The 20,320-nt window shown below is 40.8% G+C and overlaps 1 protein-coding gene across 1 annotated transcript in view; it reads right to left on the reverse strand.

Annotated features, from left to right (window-relative positions):
* TTC6 (tetratricopeptide repeat domain 6) overlaps window positions 1-20,320 on the reverse strand; it is a 430,156-nt gene that overhangs the window by 384,931 nt on the left and 24,905 nt on the right. The window contains exon 6 of the mRNA XM_053711337.1: window positions 18,669-18,844. Coding sequence (XP_053567312.1) covers window positions 18,669-18,844 — 176 coding nt within the window. The remainder of the gene's footprint in view (window positions 1-18,668; window positions 18,845-20,320) is intronic.

Raw genomic sequence — 20,320 nt, forward strand, 5'->3', positions numbered from 1 at the left:
CACAAAAAAAGGGCGGACCTCAGGGACTCTTGCTAATATGAAAGAAATGAATTTATCAGGTAAGTTCTTACATAAATTATGTTTTCTTTCATGTAATTAGCAAGAGTCCATGAGCTAGTGACGTATGGGATAATGACTACCCAAGATGTGGATCTTTCCACACAAGAGTCACTAGAGAGGGAGGGATAAAATAAAGACAGCCAATTCCTGCTGAAAATAATCCACACCCAAAATAATTTAATGAAAAACATAAGCAGAAGATTCAAACTGAAACCGCTGCCTGAATTACTTTTCTACCAAAAACTGCTTCAGAAGAAGAAAATACATCAAAATGGTAGAATTTAGTAAAAGTATGCAAAGAGGACCAAGTTGCTGCTTTGCAAATCTGATCAACCGAAGCTTCATTCCTAAACGCCCAGGAAGTAGAAACTGACCTAGTAGAATGAGCTGTAATCCTCTGAGGGGGAGTTTTACCCGACTCAACATAGGCAAGATGAATTAAAGATTTCAACCAAGATGCCAAAGAAATGGCAGAAGCTTTCTGGCCTTTTCTAGAACCGGAAAAGATAACAAATAGACTAGAAGTCTTTCGGAAAGATTTAGTAGCTTCAACATAATATTTCAAAGCTCTAACAACATCCAAAGAATGCTACGATTTCTCCTTAGAATTCTTAGGATTAGGACATAATGAAGGAACCACAATTTCTCTACTAATGTTGTTGGAATTCACAACTTTAGGTAAAAATTCAAAAGAAGTTCGCAACACCGCCTTATCCTGATGAAAAATCAGAAAAGGAGACTCACAAGAAAGAGCAGATAATTCAGAAACTCTTCTGGCAGAAGAGATGGCCAAAAGGAACAAAACTTTCCAAGAAAGTAATTTAATGTCCAATGAATGCATAGGTTCAAACGGAGGAGCTTGAAGAGCCCCCAGAACCAAATTCAAACTCCAAGGAGGAGAAATTGACTTAATGACAGGTTTTATACGAACCAAAGCTTGTACAAAACAATGAATATCAGGAAGAATAGCAATCTTCCTGTGAAAAAGAACAGAAAGAGCAGAGATTTGTCCTTTCAAGGAACTTGCGGACAAACCCTTATCTAAACCATCCTGAAGAAACTGTAAAATTCTCGGTATTCTAAAAGAATGCCAAGAAAAATGATGAGAAAGACACCAAGAAATATAAGTCTTCCAGACTCTATAATATATCTCTCTAGATACAGATTTACGAGCCTGTAACATAGTATTAATCACAGAGTCAGAGAAACCTCTTTGACCAAGAATCAAGCGTTCAATCTCCATACCTTTAAATTTAAGGATTTCAGATCCTGATGGAAAAAAGGACCTTGAGACAGAAGGTCTGGTCTTAACGGAAGAGTCCACGGTTGGCAAGAGGCCATCCGGACAAGATCCGCATACCAAAACCTGTGAGGCCATGCCGGAGCTACCAGCAGAACAAACGAGCATTCCTTCAGAATCTTGGAGATTACTCTTGGAAGAAGAACTAGAGGCGGAAAGATATAGGCAGGATGATACTTCCAAGGAAGTGATAATGCATCCACTGCCTCCGCCTGAGGATCCCTGGATCTGGACAGATACCTGGGAAGTTTCTTGTTTAGATGAGACGCCATCAGATCTATTTCTGGAAATTGATCCAAATTTCTTTGAAAAAACTTAACCTGCCCCCTACCAGCTGAGCTGGAATGAGGGTCGCACCTTCATGTGGACTTAGAAGCAGGCTTTGCCTTTCTAGCAGGCTTGGATTTATTCCAAACTGGAGATGGTTTCCAAACTGAAAGTGCTCCTGAGGATGAAGGATCAGGCTTTTGTTCTTTGTTGAAACGAAAGGAACGAAAACGATTATTAGCCCTGTTTTTACCTTTAGATTTTTTATCCTGTGGTAAAAAGTTCCTTTCCCACCAGTAACAGTTGAGATAATAGAATCCAACTGAGAACCAAATAATTTGTTACCCTGGAAAGAAATGGAAAGTAGAGTTGATTTAGAAGCCATATCAGCATTCCAAGTTTTAAGCCATAAAGCTCTTCTAGCTAAAATAGCTAGAGACATAAACCTGACATCAACTCTGATAATATCAAAAATGGCATCACAAATAAAATTATTAGCATGCTGAAGAAGAATAATAATATCATGAGAATCATGATTTGTTACTTGTTGCGCTAAAGTTTCCAACCAAAAAGTTGAAGCTGCAGCAACATCAGCCAATGATATAGCAGGTCTAAGAAGATTACCTGAACACAGATAAGCTTTTCTTAGAAAGGATTCAATTTTCCTATCTAAAGGATCTTTAAACGAAGTACCATCTGACGTAGGAATAGTAGTACGTTTAGCAAGGGTAGAAATAGCCCCATCAACTTTAGGGATTTTGTCCCAAAATTCTAACCTGTCAGACGGTACAGGATATAATTGCTTAAAACGTTTAGAAGGAGTAAATGAATTACCCAATTTATCCCAATCTTTGGAAATTACTGCAGAAATAGCATTAGGAACAGGAAAAACTTCTGGAATAACCACAGGAGATTTAAATACCTTATCTAAACGTTTAGAATTAGTATCAAGAGGACCAGAATCCTCTATTTCTAAAGCAATTAGTACTTCTTTAAGTAAAGAACGAATAAATTCCATTTTAAATAAATATGAAGATTTATCAGCATCAATCTCTGAGACAGAATCCTCTGAACCAGAAGAGTCATCAGAATCAGAATGATGATGTTCATTTAAAAATTCATCTGTAGGGAGAGAAGTTTTAAAAGATTTTTTATGTTTACTAGAAGGAGAAATAACAGACATAGCCTTCTTGATGGATTCAGAAACAAAATCTCTTATGTTATCAGGAACATTCTGCACCTTAGATGTTGAAGGAACTGCAACAGACAATGGTACTTTACTAAAGGAAATATTATCTGCATTAACAAGTTTGTCATGACAATTAATACAAACAACAGCCGGAGGAATAGCTACCAAAAGTTTACAGCAGATACACTTAGCTTTGGTAGATCCAGCACTAGACAGCGATTTTCCTGTAGTATCTTCTGACTCAGATGCAACGTGAGACATCTTGCAATATGTAAGAGAAAAAACAACATATAAAGCAAAATTGATCAAATTCCTTAAATGACAGTTTCAGGAATGGGAAAAAATGCCAAAGAACAAGCTTCTAGCAACCAGAAGCAATGAAAAATGAGACTAAAATAATGTGGAGACAAAAGCGACGCCCATATTTTTTAGCGCCAAATCAGACGCCCACATTATTTGGCGCCTAAATGCTTTTGGCACCAAAAATGACGCCACATCCGGAACGCCGACATTTTTGGCGCAAAATAACGTCAAAAAAATGACACAACTTCCGGCGACACGTATGACGCCGGAAACGGAATGAATTTTTGCGCCAAAAAAGTCCGCGCCAAGAATGACGCAATAAAATGAAGCATTTTCAGCCCCCGCGAGCCTAACAGCCCACAGGGAAAAAAGAGTCAAATTGAAGGTAAGAAAAAAATGATTAATTCAAATGCATTATCCCAAATATGAAACTGACTGTCTGAAAAATAAGGAATGTTGAACATTCTGAGTCAAGGCAAATAAATGTTTGAATACATATATTTAGAACTTTATAAACAAAGTGCCCAACCATAGCTTAGAGTGTCACAGAAAATAAGATTTACTTACCCCAGGACACTCATCTACATGTTTGTAGAAAGCCAAACCAGTACTGAAACGAGAATCAGCAGAGGTAATGGTATATATAAGAGTATATCGTCGATCTGAAAAGGGAGGTAAGAGATGAATCTCTATGACCGATAACAGAGAACCTATGAAATAGACCCCGTAGAAGGAGATCACTGCATTCAAATAGGCAATACTCTCCTCACATCCCTCTGACATTCACTGCACGCTGAGAGGAAAACCGGGCTCCAACTTGCTGCGGAGCGCATATCAACGTAGAATCTAGCACAAACTTACTTCACCACCTCCATCGGAGGCAAAGTTTGTAAAACTGAATTGTGGGTGTGGTGAGGGGTGTATTTATAGGCATTTTGAGGTTTGGGAAACTTTGCCCCTCCTGGTAGGAATGTATATCCCATACGTCACTAGCTCATGGACTCTTGCTAATTACATGAAAGAAATCTAGATATTGATGTAGGAAGAGACCCTGTAGTAGCAGGTCCCTGCGACAGGGTAACCTCCATGGATGAGTTGAGAACATCCCCACCAGATCCGCGAACCAAGTCCTTCACAGCAAGGATGGAGCAATTAGAATCGGCAATGCTTGCTCCTGTTTGATCCAAGCCACCACACGGGGGAGAAGATGTAATGGAGGAAATAGACATACGAGTCTAAACCTCCAGGGAACCGCTAGAGCATCTATTAGTTCTGCTGGAGGATCCCTCAATCTCGACCCGTACCTGGGTAGTTTGGCATTTAGACAGGAGGCCATGAGGTCTATCTCCGGCATCCCCCATCTGTAGCATATCACTGCAAATACCTCGGGATGGAGACCATTCCCCCAGGTGAAAAGATTGCCTGCTGAGGAAGTCTGCTTCCCAGTTGTCCACACCCGGAATGTGTAACGCTGACAGCATACAGATGTGGGTCTCCGCTCATTCCAGGATCTGAGAAACCTCTCTCATCGCTAAGGAACTCCTCGTTCCTCCCTGATGGTTGATGTAGGCTACCGAAGTTATATTGTCAGATTGGAATCTGATAAACTGGGACGAACCCAGAAGGGCCCAAGCCTTCAGGGCATTTAAGATTGCCGGAAGTTCCAAAAACATAATTTATGCTTACCTGATAAATTCCTTTCTTCTGTTGTGTGATCAGTCCACGGGTCATCATTACTTCTGGGATATAACTCCTCCCCAACAGGAAATGCAAGAGGATTCACCCAGCAGAGCTGCATATAGCTCCTCCCCTCTACGTCAGTCCCAGTCATTCGACCAAGAATCAACGAGAAAGGAGTAACCAAGGGTGAAGTGGTGACTGGAGTATAATTTAAAAGATATTAACCTGCCTTAAAACAGGGCGGGCCGTGGACTGATCACACAACAGAAGAAAGGAATTTATCAGGTAAGCATAAATTATGTTTTCTTCTGTTATGTGTGATCAGTCCACGGGTCATCATTACTTCTGGGATACCAATACCAAAGCAAAAGTACACGGATGACGGGAGGGATAGGCAGGCTCATTATACAGAAGGAACCACTGCCTGAAGAACCTTTCTCCCAAAAATAGCCTCCGAAGAAGCAAAAGTGTCAAATTTGTAAAATTTGGAAAAAGTATGAAGCGAAGACCAAGTTGCAGCCTTGCAAATCTGTTCAACAGAGGCCTCATTCTTAAAGGCCCAAGTGGAAGCCACAGCTCTAGTGGAGTGAGCTGTAATTCTTTCAGGAGGCTGCTGTCCAGCAGTCTCATAGGCTAAACGTATTATGCTACGAAGCCAAAAAGAGAGAGAGGTAGCAGAAGCTTTTTGACCTCTCCTCTGTCCAGAGTAAACGACAAACAAGGAAGAAGTTTGGCGAAAATCTTTAGTTGCCTGCAAGTAGAACTTGAGGGCACGAACTACATCCAGATTGTGTAAAAGACGTTCCTTCTTTGAAGAAGGATTTGGACACAAGGATGGGACAACAATCTCTTGATTGATGTTCCTGTTAGTGACTACCTTAGGTAAGAACCCAGGTTTAGTACGCAGAACTACCTTGTCTGAGTGAAAAATCAGATAAGGGGAATCACAATGTAAGGCTGATAACTCAGAGACTCTTCGAGCCGAGGAAATAGCCATTAAAAACAGAACTTTCCAAGATAACATTTTTATATCAATGGAATGAAGGGGTTCAAACGGAACACCCTGTAAAACGTTAAGAACTAAGTTTAAACTCCATGGTGGAGCAACAGCTTTAAACACAGGCTTGATCCTAGCTAAAGCCTGACAAAAGGACTGGACGTCTGGATTTTCTGACAGCCGTCTGTGTAACAAGATGGACAGAGCTGAAATCTGTCCCTTTAATGAACTAGCTGATAAACCCTTTTCTAAACCTTCTTGTAGAAAAGACAATATCCTAGCGATCCTAACCTTACTCCAGGAGTAACCTTTGGATTCGCACCAGTATAGGTATTTCCGCCATATTTTATGGTAAATCCTTCTGGTAACAGGCTTCCTAGCCTGAATCAGGGTATCAATAACCGACTCAGAAAAACCACGTTTTGATAAAATCAAGCGTTCAATTTCCAAGCAGTCAGCTTCAGAGAAGTTAGATTTTGATGTTTGAATGGACCCTGTATCAGAAGGTCCTGTCTTAGAGGTAGAGACCAAGGCGGACAGGATGACATGTCCACTAGATCTGCATACCAAGTCCTGCGTGGCCAAGCAGGTGCTATTAGAATTACTGATGCTCTCTCCTGTTTGATTTTGGCAATCAATCGAGGAAGCAGCGGGAAGGGTGGAAACACATAAGCCATCCTGAAGTTCCAAGGTGCTGTCAAAGCATCTATCAGAACTGCTCCCGGATCCCTGGATCTGGACCCGTAGCGAGGAAGTTTGGCGTTCTGGCGAGACGCCATGAGATCTATCTCTGGTTTGCCCCAACGTCGAAGTATTTGGGCAAAGACCTCCGGATGAAGTTCCCACTCCCCCGGATGAAGAGTCTGGCGACTCAAGAAATCCGCCTCCCAGTTTTCCACTCCCGGGATGTGGATTGCTGACAGGTGGCAAGAGTGAGACTCTGCCCAGCGAATTATCTTTGATACTTCCATCATTGCTAGGGAGCTTCTTGTCCCTCCCTGATGGTTGATGTAAGCTACAGTCGTGATGTTGTCCGACTGAAACCTGATGAACCCCCGAGTTATTAACTGGGGCCAAGCCAGAAGGGCATTGAGAACTGCTCTCAATTCCAGAATGTTTATTGGAAGGAGACTCTCCTCCTGATTCCATAGTCCCTGAGCCTTCAGAGAATTCCAGACAGCGCCCCAACCTAGTAGGCTGGCGTCTGTTGTTACAATTGTCCAGTCTGGCCTGCTGAATGGCATTCCCCTGGACAGGTGTGGCCGATGAAGCCACCATAGAAGAGAATTTCTGGTCTCTTGATTCAGATTCAGAGTAGGGGACAAATCTGAGTAATCCCCATTCCACTGACTTAGCATGCATAATTGCAGCGGTCTGAGGTGTAGGCGTGCAAAAGGTACTATGTCCATTGCCGCTACCATTAAGCCGATCACCTCCATGCATTGAGCTACTGACGGGTGTTGAATGGAATGAAGGACGCGGCATGCATTTTGAAGTTTTGTTAACCTGTCTTCTGTCAGGTAAATCTTCATTTCTACAGAATCTATAAGAGTCCCCAAGAATGGAACTCTTGTGAGAGGAAAGAGAGAACTCTTCTTTTCGTTCACTTTCCATCCATGCGACCTTAGAAATGCCAGAACTAACTCTGTATGAGACTTGGCAGTTTGAAAGCTTGAAGCTTGTATTAGAATGTCGTCTAGGTACGGAGCTACCGAAATCCCTCGCGGTCTTAGTACCGCTAGAAGGGCACCCAGAACCTTTGTGAAGATTCTTGGAGCCGTAGCCAATCCGAATGGAAGAGCTACAAACTGGTAGTGCCTGTCTAAGAAGGCAAACCTTAGATACCGGTGATGATCTTTGTGGATCGGTATGTGAAGGTAAGCATCCTTTAAATCCACTGTGGTCATGTACTGACCCTCTTGGATCATGGGTAAGATTGTCCGAATAGTTTCCATTTTGAACGATGGAACTCTTAGGAATTTGTTTAGAGTCTTTAAATCTAAGATTGGCCTGAAAGTTCCCTCTTTTTTGGGAACCACAAACAGGTTTGAGTAGAACCCTTGTCCTTGTTCCGACCACGGAACCGGATGGATCACTCCCATTGTTAACAGATCTTGTACGCAGCGTAGAAACGCTTCTTTCTTTATCTGGTTTGTTGACAACCTTGACAGATGAAATCTCCCTCTTGGGGGAGATAATTTGAAGTCTAGAAGGTATCCCTGAGATATGATCTCTAGTGCCCAGGGATCCTGAACATCTCTTGCCCAGGCCTGGGCGAAGAGAGAGAGTCTGCCCCCTACTAGATCCGGTCCCGGATCGGGGGCTCTCGGTTCATGCTGTCTTTGGGGCAGCAGCAGGTTTCCTGGCCTGCTTGCTTTTGTTCCAGGACTGGTTAGGCTTCCAGCCTTGCCTGTAACGAGCAACAGCTCCTTCCTGTTTTGGTGCAGTGGAGGTTGATGCTGCTCCTGTTTTGAAATTCCGAAAGGGACGAAAATTAGACTGTCTAGCCTTAGCTTTGGCCTTGTCTTGAGGTAGGGCGTGGCCCTTACCTCCCGTAATGTCAGCGATAATTTCTTTCAAACCGGGCCCGAATAAGGACTGCCCCTTGAAAGGTATATTAAGTAATTTGGACTTAGAAGTAACATCAGCTGACCAGGATTTTAGCCACAGTGCCCTGCGTGCCTGTATGGCGAATCCTGAGTTCTTAGCCGTAAGTTTGGTTAAATGTACTACGGCCTCCGAAATGAAAGAATTAGCTAGTTTAAGGACTCTAAGCCTGTCCGTAATGTCGTCTAGCGTAGAGGAACTAAGGTTCTCTTCAAGCGACTCAATCCAAAATGCTGCCGCAGCCGTAATCGGCGCGATACATGCAAGGGGTTGTAATATAAAACCTTGTTGAACAAACATTTTCTTAAGGTAACCCTCTAATTTTTTATCCATTGGATCTGAGAAAGCACAGCTATCCTCCACCGGGATAGTGGTACGCTTAGCTAAAGTAGAAACTGCTCCCTCCACCTTGGGGACCGTTTGCCATAAGTCCCGAGTGGTGGCGTCTATTGGAAACATCTTTCTAAATATTGGAGGGGGTGAGAACGGCACACCGGGTCTATCCCACTCCTTAGTAACAATTTCAGTTAGTCTCTTAGGTATAGGAAAAACGTCAGTACTCGCCGGTACCGCAAAGTATTTATCCAACCTACACAGTTTCTCTGGTATTGCAACAGTGTTACAATCGTTGAGAGCTGCTAAGACCTCCCCTAGTAGTACACGGAGGTTCTCCAATTTAAATTTAAAATTTGAAATATCTGAGTCCAATCTGTTTGGATCAGAACCGTCACCCACAGAATGAAGCTCTCCGTCCTCATGCTCTGCGAGCTGTGACGCAGTATCAGACATGGCCCTAGCATTGTCAGCGCACTCTGTTCTCACCCCAGAGTGATCACGCTTGCCTCTTAGTTCAGGTAATTTAGACAAAACTTCAGTCATAACAGTAGCCATATCTTGTAATGTTATCTGTAATGGCCGCCCAGATGTACTAGGCGCCAAAATATCACGCACCTCCCGGGCGGGAGATGCAGGTACTGTCGCGTGAGGCGAGTTAGTCGGCATAACTCTCCCCTCGCTGTTTGGTGAAATTTGTTCACATTGTACAGATTGACTTTTATTTAAAGTAGCATCAATACAGTTAGTACATAAATTTCTATTGGGCTCCACCTTGGCATTGGAACAAATGACACAGATATCTTCCTCTGAGTCAGACATGTTTAACACACTAGCAAGAAAACTTACAACTTGGTTATAATCTTTTTTAGCAAAAAAACGCACTGTGCCTCAAAGAGGTACTAACGATTAAATGACAGTTGAAATAATGAACTGAAAAACAGTTATTGCATCAAACTTTAAAACAACACAACTTTTAGCAAAGGTTTGTTCCCATTAGTAAAAAACAACACTAATTAAATTTGTACATAAGAAAACAAAACAACGTTTTTTATACACAGTCCCTATAAGAATTCTCACAGCTCTGCTGAGAGAATTTACCTCCCTTCAAAGAAGTTTGAAGACCCCTGAGATCTGTCAGAGATGAACCGGATCATGCAGGAAATATAAAAGTAGCTGACTGGAATTTTTTGATGCGTAGCAAAGAGCGCCAAAAACGGCCCCTCCCTCTCCCACACAGCAGTGAAGAGAAACGAAACTGTCACAAATAAAGCAAAAAACTGCCAAGTGGAAAATAATGCCCAAATATTTATTCACACAGTACCTCAGCAATGTAAACGATTCTACATTCCAGCAAAAACGTTTAACATGAGAATAGTTATTAAAAGGATTAGTGACCTTTAACACAGTAGTTCCGGTGAAATACCATCCCCAGAATACTGAAGTGTATACATACATGTCATTTTAACGGTATGGCAGGCTTTTCTCATCAATTCCATTCAGAAAATAAAAACTGCCACATACCTCAATGCAGATTCATCTGCCCGCTGTCCCCTGATCTGAAGCCTTTACCTCCCTCAGATGGTCGAGAACAGCAATATGATCTTAACGACTCCGGTTAAAATCATAGTAAAAAATCTCTGTCAGATTCTTCCTCAAACTCTGCCAGAGAAGTAATAACACGCTCCGGTGCTATTTTAAAATAACAAACTTTTGATTGAAGTCATAAAAACTAAGTATAATCACCATAGTCCTCTCACACATCCTATCTAGTCGTTGGGTGCAAGAGAATGACTGGGACTGACGTAGAGGGGAGGAGCTATATGCAGCTCTGCTGGGTGAATCCTCTTGCATTTCCTGTTGGGGAGGAGTTATATCCCAGAAGTAATGATGACCCGTGGACTGATCACACATAACAGAAGAAATATTGATTGGGAACGTGGATATGTGCCATCCTGGCACCCCAAATGGCTCCCAAGCCGGATATACTTGCGTCCGCAGTCACAATCTCCCAGGACAGTCTCAAGAAGCAAGTGCCTTGGGACAGGTGATCTTGACAGAGCCACCAAGAGAGCGAATCTCTCGACAGGCTGTCCAGTATTATCCTTTGGGACAGGTCTAAATGGTCGTGTTCCATTGTCTCAGAATGCATAGTTGTAAGGGTCTGAGATGGAATCTGGCAAAAGGAATGATGTCCATACAGGACACCATGAGGCCAATCAACTCCATACACTGTGCCACCAAAGGACTTTGGAGGCCTGGAGGGTAAGGCAAGCTGATGTTAGCTTGCAACGTCTTCATGGATACCGAGTCTTTAAAGGGACAGTCTAGTCAAAATTAAACTTTCATTATTCAGATAGGACTTTTAATTTTAATCAACTTTCCAATGTACTTTTATCATCAAATTTGCTTTGTTCTTTTGGTATTCTTATTTGAAAAAAAAACCTAGGTAGGCTCATATGCTAATTTCTAAGCCCTTGAGGGCTGCCTCTTATCACACGCTTTTTAAATTCCTTTTCACAACAAGAGACTGATAAGTTCATGTGGGTCATATAGATAGCACTGTGTTAATGCACAGGGAGTTATTTAAGAGTTAGCACAAGACAATACTTAATGCAAGTCAATAGATAATAAACAGTCAGAGTCATGTGATCAGGGGACTGGAAGAAGGTTCTTAGATACAAGGTAATCACAGAGGTAAAAAGTATATTAATATAACTCTGTTAGTTATGCAAAACTGGGGAATGGGTAATAAAGGTATTATCTATCTTTTAAAACAATAACAATTCTATTGTAGACTGTCCCTTTAACTGTACCCAGGCAATTCACCCTGGTATTTGGAGTAAGAGAACTCTTTTCCAAGTCTATCTTCCATTCATGTGACCGAAGAAGAGTTAGAAGGAATACCAAGTGCTCCCTTGCTAGACGAAAAGATGGTGCCTGTACCAAGGTATCGTCCAGGTAAGGTGCTACTGTGATACCTTTTGATCTGGCAACCGCTAGGAGAGCTCCCAGAACCTTCATAAATATTCTTGGAGCAGTAGCTAAGCTAAGGAAGTGGGAGTGATATTTAAGCCTTTGGCTGGGGTGTCTTTGCCTCCTCCTAGTGGCCAGGTGTTGTATTTCCCAACAGTAAGGAATGAAGTCGTGGACTCTCCCTGCCTTATGGAAAGAAAAGGAAAAATGGTCAGGATCATGGACTCTCACAACCAAGAAAGAAAGAAATTTATCAGAAAAGAATAAATTATGTTTTCTTTCTTAAGGTGGCGACCATCCACGATTCTAGACTGCTGGGAACTAATAGCTAAGTTATGGAGTCCAGGAAAAAAATTTGTGGGACAAAATAAAAAAGGCAGGCACATATTTACCGAAAATGACAGCCTGAAGAACTTTCCTGTCAAAATGTAGAAAAAGTATGCAAAGAAGACAAAGTTGCTGCCTTGCAAATTTGATCTACTGAAACCTCACTCTTAAAGGCCCAGGAAGTATATACTGAATGAGTTGAATGAGATGTAATACATAAAGGCAGAAACTGTTTGGCCTTCAAGTAAGCCCTATGAATCAAACTTTTTAACCAGGAAACTAAGAAAACAGACATCACCTTCCGGTCCTTACTTTTGCATAAAAACAAAACAAATCAACTTGAGGACTCACAAAAATGATTTAGTGGCTTGCAAATACAATTCCAGAGCCCTGAACACATCTAAATTGTGCAACAAACTTTCTTTAGAATTTTTAGAATTAGGACATGAAGAAGGTACTACAATTTCCTTATTAATATTCTCAGAAGAAACCACTTGAGGTAAGAAACTAGAATGAGTACGTAAAACAGCTTTATCCCGAGGGAACACTAGATACAGAGGATCACAGGAGAGAGCTGACAACTTAAGAGACCATCCTGGCAGAATAAATAACTAATAGACACAAACCTTCCAGGACAACAACTGAAGGTCCAATTTGTGCATAGGTTCAAATGGAGGAGATTGCAAAACTCTCCAAACTAAGTTGAGATTCCAAGGAGGAGCAATAGGCTTTATAACCAGTCTGATTCTAACCAGAGCCTGCCCAAAAGCCTGATAATCTGGAAGTTTAGCAAGATTTGTATGGAATAAGACAAACATTTTCCTAGTGACTGGCTTACGAACCATAATTAGGGTATCTACCACCGAGTCAGAAAAACCTCTGAGTAAGGACTAACCATTCAACCTCAGTCAAATTGAGAGTGAAGATTTTGATAAAAGGGACATTGACATAACAAATATGGACGCTAAGGAAGATGCCATAGTGGAACACTGGAACCAGATCAGCATTTTAAGCCCTGCAAAGCCATGTAGTAGCTATTAGGATTGCTGAAGTATTTCCTGTTTGATCCGAGCTATCACTCTTGGAAGAAGCATAATTGTAGGAAAAAGGTAAACTAGATGAAATGGCCAAGGAACAACTATTGCATCTATCAGTTCTGCTTGATAGTCCCTTGACCTCACTCCATATCTGGGAAGCTTGTGATTTAAATGCAACGTCATCAAGCGATGTACCAATTGACCGAAAATATTCTGACTGAGGGACCATTCTCCTGAATGAAGAGTTTGACGACTCAAGTGATCTGCCTCCCAATTGTTGACTCAGGGAATGTGAATTGCCGAAATTTTACACTGATGGGATTCCGCCCAAACTAGAATGCGAGAAACCTCCTTTATTGCTAATGAACTGTGAGTACCTCCTTGGTGATTAATATAGGCCAACACAGTGATGTTGTTGGATCCAAAACAAATAAATTGAACTTTCCTGAGAAGAGGCCAAGCCTGAAGTGCTCACAAGTTAGCACAAAGTTCTAAGATATGGATTAGTAACCTTGCCTCTTGAGGAGAACAAACCCCCTGAGATCTACGAGAACTCCAGGCCACCCCCAACCTGAGAGACCTGCATCAGTGGTAATTATTTCACTAGACGGATGAAGAAAGACATTCCAGTCCACCAAGAAAAGGACTGTCTGAGAAAGGGATCCAACCAAATTAACTGAGATAGATTGGTGTAATCTCCATTCCACTGCCTTAGCATGCATATTACAAAGTCAATGACACTAATGTGTAAACTCATTAACGTGTAGACATATATACATTAGACTCACAGGGGCCGATTTATGAAAGTGCGAGCGTACATGATACGATGTAGCGTATCATGTCCGCCACACATCGATAAATGCTAGCAGGGGTGTCAATCAGCCCGATCATATAGGATTGGGCAGATTGATGTCCGCAGCCTCAAAACAGGCGGACAAGTTATAGAGCAGCGGTTTTTAAACTGCTGCTTTATAATTGCCGTTTCCGGGGCGGAAACAGGGGAATTAAACTCCATTCGGAGCTTGATAATTCGGCCCCCAAATCTGATATTAATATGAAAAATTATTATAAACATATACACAATACATATCAATGAAGACATCCTCTTAAATTTTGGGGTAGGAAGAAAAGGAATCCCAGGCTTGTCCCATTCTTTGGATATCATTTCCGACACTGCAACAGGGAAAACTTTAAAGGTATATGAAATACAATTTTTTTTCTTTCATGATTCAGATAGAGTATGCAATTTTAAGCAACTTTCTATTTTACTCCTATTATCAAATTTTCTTTGTTCCTTTGGTATCTTTATTTGAAAAGCAGGACTGTAAGCTTAGGAGTCAGACCATTTTTAGTTCAGCAACCTAAGCAGCGCCTGCTGATTGATGGCTACATTTAGCCACCAATCAGCAAGCTTTACCCAGGTGCTGAAACAAAAGTGGTCTGGCTCCTAAGCTTACATTCCTGCTTTTCAAATAAAGATACCAAGAGAACAAAGAAATTGATAATAGGAGTTGTGACGACCAGGGTTAACCAATCCTGCACCAGTCACTTGTTTGGCACAGAAAGGGTTAACAGACCCTTTCCACTTTAACCAATCTGTCACAGTCTAGCCACTCCAGGAAAGCCTGTAACTTAGTTCAGTGGATGCCTCTGTTAACAACACTCTCTAGTCTGTCCTAGACTTAGAAGAAATGCCCAGACTCCACTTTAATGCCACGCACACTTGTTTTAATATTTTTTATTGACCAAAAAGAGCATACATATTACTTTTCACATCATTGTACATCCAGTAAAAAGAGAATAGAAAAATAATAATATGATGTACAAGTTTTTGTTTTCGGTCTAGAAAATAGTATACATGAAAAACAGAAAAATGTAAAATTTGGTATCAACAACATTTAAATAAGTACAAGTTATTTGGGCTAGTTATCTCTCCATTTGGGTATAAGATGAGTCAGGACTAAGTTAATTAAATTATACAATTGGCGGGACAGTTTACGAGATGTATCTTTTTTATATGTGTATTGTACCTTTATATAATTTAATGTTTCGATCTTGCGGCAGCCGAAGTAGACATTTGAGAATGCAATACAGAATTTAAACAGGTATTGCAAAGTTAAGTTGGAGGACAGCCAGTAGTATTTGCAAAGCATACATTAGTTAGTTGGAAAAACTAAATCTGTAGGGCTATCTTCTGAAGGTTCTAACCCAGAAGGGACAGTTACAGTCTGCTCCATGTCACAAAATTAAATTAAACAGAATAACACAGCAGTAATAAACAAGTATAAATGATAACACAAATGTCAACAAGATATTAAGCTAGGTTGCTAAATGTCCCCAAAAATTAGCCTAAAAGGCAGTGCAAGAAAATGATATCCCACAAATAATGACCCCTCTACTCCTGGAATAGGGTATCTTACCCCCCTCCTCTATACCGATAAGAAGTGATACAAAGCTCATCTGAAGTGAATGATGGCTGCCAGCAGAATGAGGGAGGAGCGGCGATCAGGGGAAATGCCTATGCAGCGGGAAAACTGTTTAACGCTCTCCATTCCGGAGAGTAGTGTAGCCCGCACTGAGCTACAGAAGTCCTCCACACTGTGAACCCCACACCTCCCTCCCGGTACCCTCGTAGCACTCAAGAAAACCCACTGCACATATTCAGAGAGGGGAGTGCTAAAAACAGTAGCCGCCAAAAACTATAAATACCTTTAATCCGGCTCAAACATTTAAAGGGGTAACAACAAATAAATACATATACATTGAGCAACCCTCCAATGCCTAATAGTGATGTCCTGTGCATTAATATACACACACACATGTGTAGTAGCTAGGAGCTCAGCCTGTGATGTCAAGGTTGTGCCTTAGGACTGTGAGCTCAACTATGTTACCTTCATGTTGTCCTCTGGCTATGATGTGCACTATTGATAGCCTGTGGGCTGCGTGAGATCAAAGTACTTACCAAACAAACACCCACACCACTGTTCTTACCCAGCTGTAATATTAGGATACAGTAGAGAGCCCATACAATACTTCAATAAACAGAGGATATCCTGAGGGAGTACATCTACATGACCTAACAAGAGGAGGCTGAAGCACCAGTCCCAGTGACACCTGAGGTAGGCTTGAGACCACAACTCCCAAGGGAGAATTACATTACACTGCTCTCTTACGCACTTCTCTTCAAAGTGTTACCTTATGTGGGAAACACAAGCTCAGAGATCCCCTAACTACTTAAAGGGACAGTTTACTCAAAAATTTTCTCCCCTTTAATTTGTTCCCAATGATCCATTTTACCCGCCGGAGTGTATTAACCCCTTAGTGACCACAGCACTTTTCCATTTTCTGTCCGTTTGGGACCAAGGCTATTTTTACATTTCTGCGGGGTTTGTGTTTAGCTGTAGTTTTCCTCTTACTCATTTACTGTACCCACACATTTTATATACTGTTTTTTCACCATTAAATGGACTTTCTAAAGATACAAATATTTTCATCATATCTTATCATTTACTATAAAAAAAATGGAGAAAAAAAAAACACTTTTTCTAACTTTGACCCCCAAAATCTGTTACACATCTACAACCACCAAAAAACACCCATGCTAAATAGTTTCTAAATTTTGTCCTGAGTTTAGAAATACCCAATATTTACATGCTCTTTGCTTTGTTTGCAAGTTATAGGGCAGTAAGTACAAGTAGCACTTTGCTATTTCCAAACCACTTTTTTTCAAAATTGGTGATAATTACATTGGAACCCTGATATCTGTCAGGAATACCTGAATAACCCTTCACATGTATATATTTTTTTTAGAAGACAACCCAAAGTGTTGATCTAGGCCCATTTTCGTATATTTCATGACACCATTTCACTGCCAAATGCGATCAAATAAAAAAACTTTAGGATTCTCACTGAAATTATTTACAAACAGTTTGTGCAATTATGGCACAAATGGTTGTAAATTCTTCTCTGGGATCCCCTTTGTTCAGAAATAGAAGACATATCTGGCCTTGGCATTACTTTTGGTAATTAGAAGGCCGCTAAATGCTGCTGCGCACCACACTTGTATTATGCCCAGCAGTGAAGGGGTTAATTAGGTAGCTTGAAGGGAGCATGTAGGGTTAATTTTAGTGTAGTGTAGTAGACAACCCAAAGTATTGATCTAGGCCCATTTTGATATATTTCATGCCACCATTTCACCGCCAAATTCGATCAAATAAAAAAAATCGTTAATTTTTTCACTAACTTTGGGTTTCTCACTGAAATTATTTACAAACAGCTTGTGCAATTATTGTACAAATGGTTGTAAATGCTTCTCTGGGATCCCCTTTGTTCAGAAATAGCAGACATATATGGCTTTGGCGTTGGTTTTTGGTAATTAGAAGGCCGCTAAATGCCGCTGCGCACCACACTTGTAATATGCCCAGCAGTGACAGGGTTAATTAGGTAGCTTGTAGGGAGCTTGAAGGGTTAATTTTAGCTTTAGTGTAGAGATCAGCCTCCCACCTGACACACCCCACCCCATGATCCCTCTCAAACAGCTCTCATCCCTCCCCCACCCCACAATTGTCCTCGCCATCTTAAGTACTGGCAGAAAGTCTGCCAGTACTAAAATAAAAGGCTTTTTTTCATTATTGTTTTTTCTTTTTTTTTTTTAAATATATATATTCTGCTGTGTATAATCTCTCCTTAGCCCCCAACCTCATTGATCCCCCCAAAGAGCTCTCTAACCCTCCCCCCACTAACTATTTCCCACCATTTTGGGTACTGGCAGCTGTCTGCCAGTACCCACTTTGCACTTAAATGTGTTTTTTTTTTCTGAAAGTTTTTGGCCTTAGGTCCAAGCTATAGATAAGCTGTGTTAACACAACCAGTAGAAGAAATTACACTCCCAGTGGGGTATAGAAGAGAGAAAGTAATAAAATGTTAATTTTCCATTGTTCTCTCCAAGTATTGGTGATTGGTTTATGGACAGATATAAGATAAAGAAGCAGGTATATGTACACAATGTGATAAAGTAATAAGATCTGATTATACCTACAAGCGCAAGCCGTTTTATTAGGCTGTGGTTTCAAAACACAAAATTCAAGAATTCCTGGGATATACATAAAACTATTCTGACAATTAATTAAGCTTACACATCAGAAAGAAACATGAACATAATCTAAACTACCATAGAAATCTGAGTTTCTAAGTCTCATGTGTATGTGTGTTAATTTTTGGCAGGGAAAGGACAAGGCTTTAGCTCTACTACCTCTCAATAAAAAGGAAAACTTTGACTTGAGTATAAATGGAAGTGAATCTATCAAAGTAAATAAAACTAATAAACAATTTGGCTACATTACCTTTTCACATGGGCTGGAGGAAAACAGTCAGCATTTAGTAATGTTACTCCCCACCATAAATAGCAAAAACAATAGAACAAAACATGACTGATCACTATGGAGAAGATACCTCGTAATATTGCAGGTCGACCAATCACTGAGCATTACTGTTATAAATGTAAATTAACTACATTATAGGTGTGAAAGTAAGGTATAAATCCACATAAAATATAAAGTATAACAATCAAAAGAGACTTATTTAAAATGGCACCTGGGCATAATCATCCATAGCAAGAACAATTTCATCCCGAGTCTCGTACATTTGTGCTCTGCGGAAGTATATATCATCGTCAGTGGGGCGACATTTAAGAGCCTGTGTATAGCTGAGAATAGCCATAGTGTAATCTTGATTCTTTTTAAATATTTCAGCTTTGGACAAATACGCATCTGTAAAGAAAAGGCAAATTGTATGAAATAAAATTACAGTTGTCTAGCTGTCTATCTTAACATTTCTATGGTTTATTTTCATTACAGAAACATAATGCTCAGAAATATAAATCTTTTTAGCAGATGAATAAAAAATGTAATAATAGAGTGTCTCTTTGGCAATCCAGATGAGAATACAGATGGCGATTGGAGCACATTTTCTGCACCTGACTGGTTTACTTATCCTAGAGCCGCATGGAAGCGCTGAGGTTACACGTAGTGAAAGAAGGGAATTTATTTAAAAACAAACTAACAAAATACTTAAATCGAGTTTCCATTCTTGGGGGCCGATTTATCATCGGTCTGTCCAACATGATCCGCTCAGAGAATCATGTCCGACAGACATCGATGAATGCCGACAAAATACGCTGTTGGCATTTATCATTGCAAAAGCAGTTCTGGTGATCTGCTTGTGCAATGTCACAACCTGCAGATTTGCGGCTAATCGGCGCTAGCAGGAGGTGTCAATCAGCCCGATCGTATAGGATCGGGCAGATTAATGTCCGCAGCCTCAGAGCAGGCAGACAAGTTATGGAGCAGCGGTCTTTAGACCGCTGCATCATAACTGCTGTTTCTGGCGGAAACAGGGGCATCAAGATCCATTCAGAAAATGTGGACCTTAAAAGTATTAACAAATGTGGCTGCTGTAAAGTACTTATAGCTTTCATTTTGCTGTAGGTTTACTTTCTCCTTCTGTTTTGTAAGAATTTTGAAAGCAGATCAAGGGATCTCCAGATTAAGGGAAGCAGGATCAGGAGCAATTTGCAGAAACACTTCTTCACAGAAACGGTGGTTGATTAATGGAATAAAACCCCAACAGGAGGTGGTAAAGACAAACGCTAGGATTTACTATTGGAACAAATAAAGGGAACTTTCAGTCATGAAGTATAAAATACTTAATGCTGAAAGTTCCTTTATTTGTTTGAAGCGTTTGCCGCACTGAGCTGCTCAGGCAGCCTGCGGCAGAACGCTATTTTGCTGTGAGGTGACATTTCCACCTCTTAGCAAATAGCCGTGCGCTCCAACTGGCACCAAGCTGGATAGCCCGCACACGGCTATTGGCTAAGAGGTAGAAACATCACCTCTCAGCAAAATAGCATTCTGCCGTGGGCTGCCTGGGGAGCTCAGCATGGCAAACGCTTCAAACAAATAAAGGAACTTTCAGCATGAAGTATTTTATACTTCATGACTGAAAGTCCACTTTATTTGTTCCAATGGCAAATCCTAGTGTTTCACAAACGCTAAGATTTACCATCCCTTTAAGATACCAAATCGTTCAAAATATAAATTTCCCCCAGAGTAAGACAATATTCTATGGAGGATCTGAAACCCTTAAAGGTCATGAAACCTAACATATTTCTTTCATTATTCCGATAGAGCATACAATTTTAAACAACTTTCCAATTTACTTCTAGTATGGCATTTGCTTCATTCTCT

This window comes from Bombina bombina, chromosome 1 (genome assembly GCF_027579735.1).
Source record: "Bombina bombina isolate aBomBom1 chromosome 1, aBomBom1.pri, whole genome shotgun sequence".
Taxonomy (NCBI): Eukaryota; Metazoa; Chordata; class Amphibia; order Anura; family Bombinatoridae; genus Bombina; species Bombina bombina.